Source organism: Sorex araneus, chromosome 4 (assembly GCF_027595985.1).
Source record: "Sorex araneus isolate mSorAra2 chromosome 4, mSorAra2.pri, whole genome shotgun sequence".
Lineage (NCBI taxonomy): Eukaryota > Metazoa > Chordata > Mammalia > Eulipotyphla > Soricidae > Sorex > Sorex araneus.
The window spans coordinates 159,019,635-159,033,900 of NC_073305.1; the positions used below are offsets into that span (position 1 = coordinate 159,019,635).

The 14,266-nt window shown below is 37.9% G+C and overlaps 1 protein-coding gene across 1 annotated transcript; it reads right to left on the reverse strand.

Moving 5' to 3' along the window:
- Positions 1-1,310: 1,310 nt before the first annotated feature.
- Positions 1,311-2,327, reverse strand: TAAR1 (trace amine associated receptor 1). Its single transcript, XM_004609089.2, has one exon. It carries the CDS (start codon positions 2,325-2,327, stop codon positions 1,311-1,313), a length of 1,017 nt encoding a protein of 338 aa, XP_004609146.2.
- Positions 2,328-14,266: the final 11,939 nt, after the last annotated feature.

A 14,266-nucleotide genomic window follows, 5' to 3' on the forward strand; every position in this document is an offset into this window, starting at 1 on the left:
ACTCTGAAATGTATCTGCTCCTGAGCATAATTATTTGATCATAATTACTTGACTCAGGCTTTAGTTTTTGTAGTTCCTAACACCCCAAAAGGAAGGTCCCGCCGTGGGACTGGGATGGACCCAGGGCAAGTGTCAAAGCTACCTGTCATCGAAATGGGACATTATAGAAAGCATACATGCATGGTCTTGATGCAAAGTGTTACAGACTAAGAGATAGGACCCCCGTGGGAAAGGACAAACTGAACTGGCCTGAGGACTTAGTCTGGGGTTTACGGTAAAAGCCTTGCTTGCTCTCAGAGCCCAGAGAACTTGGGATCTTTGTCTCTTACTGTGTTTATCCAAACAACTGCAAGTATTGATAATTAATACACTAGAAGGAAAGATAAACGTAATGTAGATGTCCCTGGGAGACAAAGTGTCTTCTTGAGTTGATCTCCCCAAGAGAATTTCCTCAGCCAAATGTCTATCTATGTAAGTGACCAGTCACACCTGTCTTTACCTCACCCCGCCTTCAGATATTCTATAAATATGCTAGCAACTCTGCATTAAATGAGCCATTTTCACCATAAGACTGTGGTCCCCAGCCTCCCCATCTCCCCATCTCTCTGTGTCTCTGTTGGGGTGCCCTGGGGAGGTGGGGAGGCAGGGAGGCCGCTCAGGGTGACCAAATGCATACACCTGTCCAGCAGCAGCAGCAGCCCCCTCGGTCTACTCTTTGAACTCACAGTAAATTATATCTGCACAGGAAATAGTCTTTAACTTGTCAGGTTTCAGAGAAGTAGACCAGGAATTAAGGCAATTTCCTTGAGTGCAGCCCTGGCATCACCTACCCTTCTAAGGATCACAGGACTTGACCATGAGGATCTACCACATGAGATTCCCCTCAAAATACTTAAACTGTAGGTCTTAATTTTTGAAATTGCAGATCTCGAAGATGCCTGAGATGGATGGCAAATATCACATTTACTATGTCCCAAATTAAAAACAAGGTATCAGTATCATTATTTCACAATGCGTTCATTGATTCAAATAATTGATAATACTCATGAAGTTGGTACAACGTGCTTGATTTTTAAACATATTTGTTTATGTATTGGTTTTAGGACCACACTCTGCAGTGTTCAGGGCTTATTCCTAACCTTGTGCTGGTGAAGCTCGGGATCATATAGGGTGCTGGGGATTGATCCTGTGTTGGCTGTATGCAAGGCAAGTGCCTTAACCGCTGTACTATCTCTGATCCTAACAGTATGCTACAGTTGTTGTTTTCCTAAATAGTTTACTTTTTTCTAAAATATTAAAGTATAATAATTCTATGGACTTGATTCTAAAAGTAATATGCACCTAGAAGAGTTTTTTTGGAAAATTTTACCAGATAGAATCATCTTCAGTGCTTTTCTGAACCAGGAATAGAAAAATGCATAAACCATTGGATTAAAAGTAGAGTTCAAGTAGCCAAACCAAATCAATGTATCATTTAAGGCAGGTGGAATGGTATAACCCAAGAAAGGATCCAGAACCATGCAGAAAAAGAAAGGACACCAGCATATTAGGAAAACTCCCATCACAATCCCTAAAGTCTTAGCAGCTTTCATGTCTTTGCTTCGTGAATTTCCAGTTTCCTCTTCCAATCTTGGTTGAAGTTGATTGGTATCATTAATTGATCTTGCTTGTCCTTTAGCTATGAAATATATTCTATAATAAATACACCACATAATAGACCCAGGTATATAGAAAGAAGTCATAAAGGCCAGTATCCCAGAAATTTTGCTGAAGAAGACGGAGCAACACCCTCTACAATGAATGTGTTTATAATAGATCTCTTCAGCTCCTTTGAAGTTTAGTTCTAGAAAGATCAGTCCAAAGGCAAAAATAGCAGGAACACTCCAACTAACAAAGACCATCACAAAAATAGCCAACATGTTAATTTTGGTTTTGTATCTCAGTGGTTCACACACAGCATAGTAGCGGTCAATGGAAATGAATGATAAGTGGAAAATCGATGCTGAGCTCAGCATAATATCTGTACTGGTGTGAATTTTACAGAAGATTTCTCCAAAATGCCAGTAATGCTCAACAGTTCTCACCATACTATAAGGCATGACTAGGCTCCCCAGCAGAAAATCCACAGTGGACATGGAATGAATGAGCCAATTAGTTGGAGTATGAAGTTGCTTGAAGTGTGATATGGAAATAATTACTATCATATTTCCAATTAGTGTGATCAGAATTATGAGCACCATTAAACTGTAAAGGGAAACACGAACATCATTGGACCAGCTGCTTTTCACACAAGAGGTATTAATTATATTCTGGCATGAGGACATCATATCTTTGGACTCTCCACAAGCTTCTTTATTCCCTTTATGTGAAGAATGTTTCTCTGAAACCCATAGACAGGATGGAGTTCTTTGTTTTCTTTTATTTTTCATATACCATCCCAGAAACCTACAAGAAAAAAAATAGAGTTAAAATCACAAGCAATTTGATTCCTCTTATTGCTTAGACATGTCTATTACTTTTGTAAAGACAATTATTTTGGGAGAACTTTTGTTCAGGGGACTGGACCAATAGGATAGCAGGTAGAGTGCTTGCCTTGTATGCAGCCCATCTGTGATTGGTCCCTGGCGCTCCATATAAAGCCTCATCAGTTACCCCTGAGCACAGAACGAACAGTAAGCTCTGAGCAGTTTTGGGTAACTCCCCAAAACAAATCAAAAAGTAACTTTATTTTGAAGTTTAGCTCAGTTAAAAAAAAATTCATCTTTACTTGGTTTCAGACCCTGCACTAGAAACATAGAGCTAAGTTAGCTATTTGAAGTATATGAAACTCCCACTTTTATAGGTCAGAGAAGTCAATTAATTAAGTTTTCTTTCATGGAAATAGCCTCTACGTAAAATGCAGTCTTGTGGGAGAAGCTTACATTCCGAGTAACAGAAATAAATTGCTACAAAGTTAATTATTAAAATGTTACAGAAAATAATGAAATATTTCAAATATGCCTCTTTAAAGAATAGTCACTAATTCTTTCTTAGTCACTTACATATATCTCTTATTTTATAATTGTGTTGGGTGTAAGCTTTAACTTTAAATTTGGAAAGCAATCACACGCATCTTCCCTGCATTTTAACATTTGACATCTGTGTTACCAACATTATTTCCTCATGAGAAAAACTTGACATAATTTATGAGCCTAATTCTCTGGCAAGAAATTGAATGTTAGTTCATAAAACCATTAAAGTTGGAGTATGACCTGAGGTCACAATTACTAGTACAGTTTTTTGCTGTTGTTAATCAAGTTTTCAAGATAAATTACTTTCAAGCACAATAGCTTTGAACTTTTGTATAGTAAGAAGGCGTGTTTTTATAAATAACAGCAGCTTCTAGTGAAATGGGATACACACTCTATGTTATTAATAATTTTAAATATGTAGAGCAGAGCCTGTGAAAAGAGGTGAGGTGGCACAGGTGAGAGAAGGCAGGGGAAGCTGAGCTTGGCATAGCTGTGCATGTGATGGTAAAATAGTGCTTCTTAATTAAGCTCTAAAAAAACATTAAAATTATTTTTAATCCTCATTTACATGAAGCATAAAAGCCTTGTTTTAATCTTATCCTCTTCATACCTCATTGGAGAACCCCCAGGCACCAAAGGGGCCCAGTTTGAAATGGTTCCTCTATTTTTTATTTTATTTTTGGTTTGGGGGGGTCACTTCTGGCAGCTCTTCGGGTTTATTACAACGGGCTCTGTGCTCAAAGAAAACCCCCAACAATGCAGTGCCAGGGATTGAACTGAAGTCAGTCATAAGCTTGGCAAGTGCCTAAACCTCTGTAATATCTCTCCTGCCCAAAAGTTTGGTTTTGTCAAGGGATCCACACACAGCTGTTTTCAGGAGTTACTTCTGGCTTCGTGCTTGGGGGACAAGGCCTGATATAGTGCTGCGGATACAGTATGCAAAGCGGGGCATCAAACTAGGGTCGGCTGTGTTCAAGGACAACCTTACCTGCTGTCCTATTACTCTGGCCCAGTCTCTTTCTTTATATCTGATTCTGTAATCCTCTGCTAAATTCTGAAACTTTCTCTAGAGATATAAATTTATAAAAGAGGTGGGTAAGAGAAAAGGAAAGGGGAGAGTTTGAAGGAGCTATGTAAAGGAACCTCTTGTGACTATGTTGTAAAATGCAGGAAATGGCAAGAATTCCAGAGTCAGTCTTTCCCTATATATCTCCCCATTGCCTCTGACCTGGCAGGTTAGACCAGAACTACAAAGAAATCTAAATTTATTCAAAACTGAAAGAAGCAAAAGATTTTTGTGCCTAAATGCATATTTTAATAAATTTAAAACCTCTGCTGATCTTTTTCTGATTTCTCTTCCCAAGAGGAAGATTTATTTCAGTAAACACCCAGGCCCATTTCTTATAGAAGAAACACTAGATTATAAACTATTTAGGTGGGTAGACCATGGAGATATTTTAGTTGTGATATATGACCTTTACTATATTAAATAAAGTTCCCTCTATCCCCATTTTGATGACAGGTTTTACTATAAGTGAATGTTGGATCTTGTGAGTGCTCTCACTTCATCTATATATATGATCATATCATTTTAATCTTGTGTTAATGTGGTGGGTTACATTAAATTGACTTGTATGTTTTGAACTACCTGTACATCCCTGGGATGAATCCCAGTTGATCATAGTATGCTACCCGTGACATATTCAATATGCCAAAAACAGCAACAACAAATCTTACAATGGAGACGTTACTGGTGCCCAATCAAGCAAATCAATGAGCAACAGGATGACAGTGACAGTGACAGTGATCATAATATATCATTCTTTTAATATTTTGTTGAATTTGTTTTGCTAAGATTTTGTTGAAGATCTTTTTGTTTATGTTCATAGGATATTGGTCTATGATTATTTTTGTGTGTGACGTTTATCTATTTTTGAAGAAGGGATAACATTGACCTCAGAGCACCTATTCAAGAAAATTCCTGGTTCTTCAAGTTTCTGAAAGTGTCCCAGAATATGAAAAGTAGGTCTGCTTTGAAGGTTTGGAAGAACTTACTAGGCCCAAGATTGTGAGTCTTGAGGATACATGAAGAATGCTTCAATTTCCAGTGTTAATAACTGGTATGCTCATGTGTTCTCCTTCCTCCTAAATTAGTCTTGGGAGTTTATAGTATTACAAAATTTTATCAATTTCTTCTACATTCTCCAACTTCGTAGTATAAAGTTGCATTCCTACAATCATTACAGCACTATTCACAAGAGTCAACAGTTGAGAATAATCCAAGTGCTCAAAAAAAGATGAGCAGATAAAGAAAATGTATTACCATACTACTTACCTGTAAAAAACAATAAGATAAAATCATGCAATCTATTGCAACTTGGATGGAACTAGAGGGTTATCATATGGAGTGAAGGAAGTAAAGGGAGAAAGAAAAATACCAAATATATAAAAATAGGACTTGTTCTATAATTTTGAAAGCCTAAGGGCAATGGAATAAGCTAATTATAAGGAAAGGGGGGCAGGAGAGAAGAAGGCTCGGCATTCTGACAACACCTATAGGGTTTCTGGTACTATGTGATGCCTCTCTTTTTTTTTAAATTTTGTATTACTGAATCACTGTGAGATAAAGTTACAGACTTACAGACTTTCATGCTTGCATTTCAGTCACATAATGATCGAGTACCCATCCCTCCACCAGTGCCCATTTTCCACCATCAATGGTCCCAGCATCCCTCACACCACCCCCACCACATCCCCTCCACCCTACCCCACCCCACCCCACCTCTGTGGCAGGGCATTCCTTTTTGCTCTCTCTCTCCTTTTGGGTATTGTATCTTGCTATAGAGGTACTAAGTAGGCATCATGTTTGATCTATACTCTATTTTCTCCCTGCATCTCCCATCCCTAGGGGGCCCACCTAGCATCCTTTGCTTCGTGGTCCCTTCTCTATCTGAGCTGCTTTCCTCCCCAGCATGTGAGGTCAGCTTCCAAGCTGTGGTGTAACTCTACTGGTACTTATTTCTACTATTCTTGGGTGTTAGTCTCCCATTCTGTTATTTTATATTCCACAAATGGCTGCAATCTTTCTATGTCTGTCCCTTTTTTTCTGACTCATTTCACTTAACATGATACTTTCCATGTTGATCCACTGCTCCTCATAACTAATCATCACTCAAAGATCAAAACAACTATGAGATACCATCTCACACCACAAAGACTGGCCCACATCCAAAAGAAGAAAAGCAACCGGTATTGGTGCAGATGTGGGGAGAAAATGACTCTCCTTTTTCCTACTCACTGCTGGTAGGAATGCCGACTGGTTCACCCCTTTTGGAAAACAGTATGGATGCTTCTCAAAAAATTAGAAATTGAGCTCCCATTTGACCCAGCAATACCATTTCTGGGAATATATCCCAGAGATGCAAAAAAAGTATAGAAAAAGTGACATCTGCACCTATGTGTTCATTGCAGCACTGTTTACAATAGTCACAATCTGGAAAAAACCCAAGTGCCTGAGAACAGATGACTGATTAAAGAAATTTTGGTACATCTACACAATGGAATACTATGTAGCTGTTAGAAAAGATGAAGTCATGTGATGCCTCTTGAACACCACCAGAGGCCACTCGAGCACAGAGCCAAGAAGCCCTAAGTACAACCACAACCACACAGACACAGACATAGACACACACACACACACACACACACACACACAAAAATATAAATGAGCAGATAAAGAAAATATGTTACAGATTACACATGCATTCAATCTGTTGAGTGTCTCTCTCGTCCCTCAAAATGAAACTAAAGTAGCAAGATCAGGGTTGGAGTAATAATAATTGGAGAATGTCTGGTATTTACCTTGCATAAGAGTGACTGGATTTGATTGCCTGCACCCCTTGAGCCCCACCAGGGACGATGAATCAGGAGTAATCTCTGAACATCACTAGGTGTAGTCCAGAAACAACAACAAAAAATAGCAAGATAAGAAATGTAAAAGCAACAATAGCAATATCTTTCAAATTTAAGTAGTTTAAATTTTAAAAGATATTTGAAGAAGAAATTTAGTACTAGCATTAGTAAAGAAATTAAAACATTTGCCTCACATAATACCAACCCCAATTTCATCCCTGGCACTGTCCAGTTCCTGGTATACAGAGCCCAGAGTATTCCCTAATGCCATTTTCAGAGGAAGGTGACCCTGCATAATCAAAAACCTAAATAAACAAAGTATAATAAAAATATTTTTAAAACTAATTTCAATTTTTTATTTCCTAGTTTCCCATAGATTAGTTTTTAAATAAAAATAAAACATCTAAAATACATGCAAAGCAAACTATTTAGAAACACTTAATTATTTTTAGCTTCTCTTACCAAAGAAAGTGTGAAGCAATTAAAGAAACTTTAGTAATATTTATATTAAACAATATTAAATTTTAATGTATAAATAAGTACAAAGCATTGATACATCTTACTGTCTTCTCCAAAGACTATACCTCCAGCTCCAGGCTGATCTCTTCCTTTTGTCATGACTACTTGACGTGTTCAGACCTACCTTTAAGACAAAGAGGACGAGTAAAAGCAGGAACAGTCTTTGGGGCAGGTGGTCTGCACAGCTGCTGCTAGCTAAAGCCACCACGGCTTGTGATAGGCCACATGAACAAAGACAGAATGACGCAAATGTTAAAATATGGAAAAGATAAGCTGATAATAAATCTTTCTAAAAGAAGGTACTAGTGTTTAATGGAGAAACCATAACAGGGAAGGGCTTTTGTTCTACTCCTGCCTCAGGAAGCTAACTGCAAGCAAACGAAATAGAGAAGGTAAATATTACCATTACCTTTAAAATAATAACAAACATGACTCCCCAGTAACCATGGTCATAGGTATCAACAACAGCTCTGAAATAAAGGCACATGTCCATTAAAACTGCCTTAATATCTGATTGATTTGAAAGAAAAATATACCAGTATTAAATATCTGCATATATTATACAGGTAACATTATAACAGTTCACTTTCAAAACTGATGACTTGTAAACCTCCAGGGAAAAATTTTTTTAAATAGGATGTATTAATTCTAATAACACCTTATAAAATATAATAAACTTAATCAATGACTTTCAAACTTCAAATGGAAAATTTCTATTTTATCTCATGACAATATGAATTAACATGAAATCAACATTTGGAACTGGAAAGGGTCCTGCTATATTTATATAGCTTGTATATTTATATAATATCCCTTCAGAATGTGAAGCACAAATACTACAGTCTCACTCAAGTGTGATATATGAAGAAGCGAAGCAAGGGGAAGAGTGTGTCCAGTGAAGATACAACCTTAGATTCTAGTTGCAGAGTTGATATTTATGGAGAAGAAAATTGGACTGAAAAGGCCCTCTGGACAATAGTGGAAAACTATTGGTACTTTGATAGTAGGAGTAGTATGAAAACATTGTATCCTAAATCATAAAAGCATTTTAGCTCATGTAAACCAATGATATTTCAACTAAAAAAAATGAGGCTTAAAACATATCTCATTTTTATAAATAGCATAATTATAAGGGCATGCTAATAAGGTTTCCAAAATATTTAAAAGTTGTTTCTCCATATAACTGAATAATATTGATTCAGCATTTATTATGAATAGAATTTTTCTTTTCTTTTCTTTCCTTTTTTTTTTTTTTTTTTTTTTTTTGCTCTTTGGGTCACACCCATTGATGCTCAGGGGTTATTCCTGGCTCTGTACTCAGAAATCATTCCTGGAAGTGCTTGAGAGACCATATGTGATGCCAGGGATTGAACCCAGATCAGCCATGGGCAAGGCAAATGCTCTCTGCTGTGCTATCACTCCAGCCAATGAATAGAATTTTTCTATATGTTTACTTTGTATTGGACTGGAGCTATAGCACAGCAGGTAGGACATTTGCCTTGCACACGGCTGACCCGGGTTTGATTCTTCCATCCCTCTCAGAGAGCCTGGCAAGCTACCGAGAGTATCCCACCCGCACATCAGAGCCTGGAAAGCTACCCATGGTGTATTCAATATACTAAAAACAGTAACAACAAGTCTCACAATGAAGACAATGGTGCCCGCTCAAGCAAATTGATGAACAACGGGACAACAGTGCTGCAGTGCTTACTTTGTATTATTCCTTTATATCTGCAATAACCAAATGAAATAGATGTTATTATTCTCACTTTACAGATTATGATGTATTTGGAAAAGTTTTTCAGAGTCACATTATCAGCAAATGGCAAAGCCATAAATTAAGTCAAATTTATCCTTTTAAGAAAATTCCACACTGCTCTAAGAGAGAAGTTATTCTTTGCTTTTAACAGTGATATAGTCCCATGTAATTACTGAACTAAAAGAAAAATTATAAGGAAACAAACCAAATAAAGGTAAGAAGTGAATGCAGACATTTTTATGTCTCATAGCTTTCTTTCTATCACATTTTGTTATTTGATCTCTGGGCCACATGGTGCTCAGAACTTACTTTTGGCTCTGCACTGAGGGAAGCATATGGAGTGCCAGGAATCAAACCTGGGTCTGCTGCATGCAAGGCAAGCATCCTCCACATTTTACTACCACTTTGGACCCTCTACCATTTTTTTAATAAGAGAAAGAAGACACACATGAGCAGTGAGTCATGCCAATAACATAAACTAGAGCAGTGTTTTTTGACAGTGGGGAAGTAGAGGATGGGCCTCACTCTCAATATATTAGTATCTTATTGACTGTTGCATCTGTTAGAGGAAGGGAGATAGTATGGGTGTCTGGTAGGGAGAAGACAAGGATTTTATTAATATCTTTGGAACAGATAAGATGGCGAGTTCTTGCACTATTTCTTCAAAGTGTATAGAAAGTGTATATAAATCCTGTGATTAGACAAGTAGTCCTCTGGATGGTTTTATGATCCAAGAATGTCTTGCTCAGGAACCTGGGAACCATTTATTTGCAATGTCATTATTCAGAAAAAGTACAACCCCTCATTACCAGTTCCTCTGTGATAGTGGAAACTTTGCACTTACCTCCAGTGGAAACCTTGCTCCCAATGGGTAAAAATGCTTTTTGTTATAAAGAGAAGTTTATTTTTCCTTTAAAATCGGTTAGCTTATACTGATCGCCACCCCAACTCTAAGTGCACATCCCTTGCACTGTGATAGCTAATTTTATGTGTCAAGTTCACTATGGTGTGGAGTTCCAAGATTGTCAAATGTTACTCTCCATTTCGAGGAATAGTTTTGGATGAGATTAATATTGCAATATGTGGACTGAGTAAAGCAGATTTCCCTCCCTAATGTGGTTGGACCTAATTTAATCCACTGAAGAACTGCCTAGCTCAAGAACTGTCTAAAACCAAGATTATAGTATTGGCAGGTCTGATTGTCCTGAGGTCTCTGTCCGTGTCATAGATGACTGTCTTTTTCCTGTGTTCTTCCTTTGTCCTACACACCCCTGATTAGTCTTTATGTGTCAAATATTGTTTTATAAAGACATTAGTCAGTTGCAACAGTATCTACCATAATAGCTTCATTTTACTTTTTTAATGTTTTTCTCATTGACTTAGGTTTATAATAATATGGGAATCAGGGGCCTAGATACACATCTATATGTTTCTATAATTCTCACCACTCTCGCCGCCAAAGTTTCAGTGCCAGCTCACGTCCAAAAAGATTCTTCTAAGATTCTTCTGATCCCCTCCTGCTTTTACCTTTAGTCACCAGTTTACACTGAGTCTGGAAGTTTGCTGAATTTTGCCAGTTTGTTTGCTCAAGTTACTCACTTTCCACATATAAGTGAGATGATCTGATAATTCTTTCATTTTCTAATTTCACTTAGCATAACTACGCAAGACCCGTCCATTTTGTCCCAAAATGAACATTTTCATTTTTTTATGTTTGACCTACCTCTTCATTCCTTCGGGTGGAGATATATAGCTCAATGTGGAGCACTTATCTTGCATGTGTGAGGCACAGGATTAGATCCACTGGCACTACAAAAATACATAAAATCATTTTCAGGACATTGTAAGGATCAGCACCAGAGGTCCTCTTTCAGAGTCTTATCAAATTGGCTCCAGCTGAGTAAATCCTAGAATGATTCTGGATTAAAAAAATCTCCTAAATACATATATTACAGTATGTATTTGCTAGGTACATAGTAAGAGAGAATTTTCAATTAATGTTCACTCAGTGAAACAGCAAATAAACCATTAGTTAATGAACTATGATAAGAAATTTTATCAGAGGCAGAAAATAAGAAACTGATTCAAATTGAAAACTAATTTTAGGGACTGGGGCAATAGCACAGCGGGTAGGGCATTTGCCTTGCATGCGGCCGACCTGGGTTCGATTCCCAAAATCCCATATTGTTCCCTGAGCACCGCCAGGAGTAATTCCTGAGTGCATGAGTCAGGAGTAACCCCTGTGTATCACCAGGTGTGACCCAAAAAGCAAAAAAAAAAAAAATCAATTTTAGTTAAATCAATATCATAATTTCATAAAACACCATTTCATAATATTAGTATACTAATAACTCAGTTCAATGTTTGTTTGATAAAATTATCTATAAGGCACATTGCCCAAACATTAACTGTTTATCAGATAAGCTATCGCCGTACAGACAGGTGGGCCTAATTTGCTTTGGCAGTAATTCAGATTTTAGAAGGTATTGCTGGCTAAACATCAACTAATGCTAATAAGAACTTTCATTCTGTTTCTGTGACTAGACAACTATACAGAACAGATCTCAAAATAAAGTTCAAATCAATTCACTATTGTCTTAACATGTTTTAACTGATACTTGTAAATTTACCTCCAAAATTTTGAAAAATGCCTGTACTGTCTTTTTTTTCAAAGTTTCAAGGGAAAATTTTATTCTCCGTAATGAATCAAAAGATATGATTGATTTGTGGTCCAGAGTAATAGTTCAGTGAAGAAGGTATTTGCCTTGCATGCAACTGACCCAGTTTTGATTCCTAGCATCCCATACCATCCCCCGACCACCACCAGGAGTAATTCCTGAGTGCAGAGCTGGGAGTAACCCCAGAGCATTGCCCCAGGTATGACACAAAAATCCAAACACACACACACACACACACACACACACACACACACACACGATCAATTAAATTCAACACTGTTCAAGGATATTTAATGCTTTAATTTTTTTTTTGCTTTTTTTTTGGGGGGGTCACACCCAGCGATGCTCAGGGGTTACTCCTGGCTTTGCACTCAGGAATTACTCCTGGTGGTGCTTGGGGGACCATATGGGATGCCGGGGATCGAACCCGGGTCAGCCGTGTGCAAGGCAAACGCCCTACCAGCTGTGCTATCGCTCTGGCCCCTAATGCTTTAATATTAAGCGTGAAGTTGACCTTTATCTCTATTTGTCACAGCATAGACTTCAACTGTCACTGTCACTGTCATCCCGTTGTTCATTGGTTTGCTCAAGCAGGCACCAGTAATATCTCCATTGTATGACTTATTGATTTACTGTTTTTGGCATACCGAATATGCCACGGATAGCTTGCCAGGCTCTGCCATGCGGGCGGGATACTCTTGGTAGCTTGCAGGCTCTCCGAACGGGACGGAGGAATCGAACCTGGGTCGGCCGCATGCAAGGCAAATGCCCTACCAACTGTGCTAGCGTTCCAGTCCAGACTTCTAACTAGTAGGCTTACATTGAAATCTGCAGCTATTACTATCACGAAGATGCAATTCAAACTATGGACATCAACCCCACACATTGTAGGTAGTATATGGACATTAACCCCATTCTCTATACCAAATGTTGGCTTGGTTGGGGGTTGCTGGCCTTTGGAGCTTGACCAATGTCCTGGGGCAAGAGGAGGAGGAAGGAGATGTAGAGGAGGCCTTAGGCTCTGTGCATGACAGTGAGAGCCTGAGAGATGAAACTGCTATTTCCCCTCACTACTCAACATTAAGAACTTCAGGAGACAACAACAGATTAAAAAACTGAAGCAAAAAAAGAATATTTATCTGTTCCCTCATGGTGATTCATTAAAGAATAAAATAAATTAAAAAAGAAAAAAATTTTATAAAGTAGAAAAGGAAAAAAAAAAAAGAATCAGCCTAAAGGTACTTCTGAAATGAACCACTCAGAACTTCTGTGTTACCATTGGACTTACTATGCTGTTGCCAATAATTGGAGTTTCAGGATGTTCATCCTCAAACATCCTGAAATGGAGAAATTGTCCTCTGAAGATGGAGAAATTGTCCTTCCTGAGTTGGAGAAATTATCCTCTGAAGAGAGACAAACGCTATGAAAAGAATGAGATCCTGCAGGCAGCCCACGATGGAGTGGCACGGTGGGGCCAATGTCCAGCAGGTGGCAGTGAAGTTTCATTTATTCTCTCAAGCAACATGGATAGCCACCTCTATGAAATTTGATGGTTGGATTCCTTTTCCTATGAACAATGGTGCTAGTTGTTGTTCCATCCTTCATAGTAGCCAATGGACTTCAATTATTTAGGTTTATATTCCAACTTCTAAAACACATCTTATAGATTGGGGAGATGGTTAATTAAGGTAACTGCCGTGTCCTGCGCGGCTAAGTCCAACAGGGTCCCCAAGGAGGAGAGAGGACAACGGGTAAGGAGGGCTGACAAGCGATGCTCATAAAGAGTCTTGATTAAACAAGCAACAGACTTTCATAGATCTCTAGAAAGAAACAGATATTGGAAAAATATACAGGAATGTTCGGGATACATGAGTTTAGAAGGTACTGGGCTTCTAGACTTCAATGATGTATTTCTGTAGTTACATAGTTTCCTGGTATTTCCCTTGATTATATATTGATACACTTTAGCAACATGTTCTGCCATAAGAACGAAAAAAGAACCAGCTAGAAAAACAAGAAAGTCAGCCCTTACATTGCATAATCCCAAGACAATGATTTCTATAAACCAGTCTTTAGACAACACGTGCCCAGGACAAGGACTTTCTATTAACTGGCACAGGTTCCCAACAGGTAACATGGTCGTTTTTAGGAAAGATTCCATCCATAAGTAGTATCACATCATAAACATGTTTCCAGAACTTAAGCCACTAATTTTATTACTTTTTAACTCTATTTTTTATAAAATAGTTATGAAGAGTAATTAAAATATTATAGGTGCACATCAGGATATAATACTGCATAAATTGCTGTTAATCCAACCTATGTAAGTTTTCCTGCAGTCAAAAATTAGAAACTATTAAATTATTTTGTGTTTATTGCACAAAGTA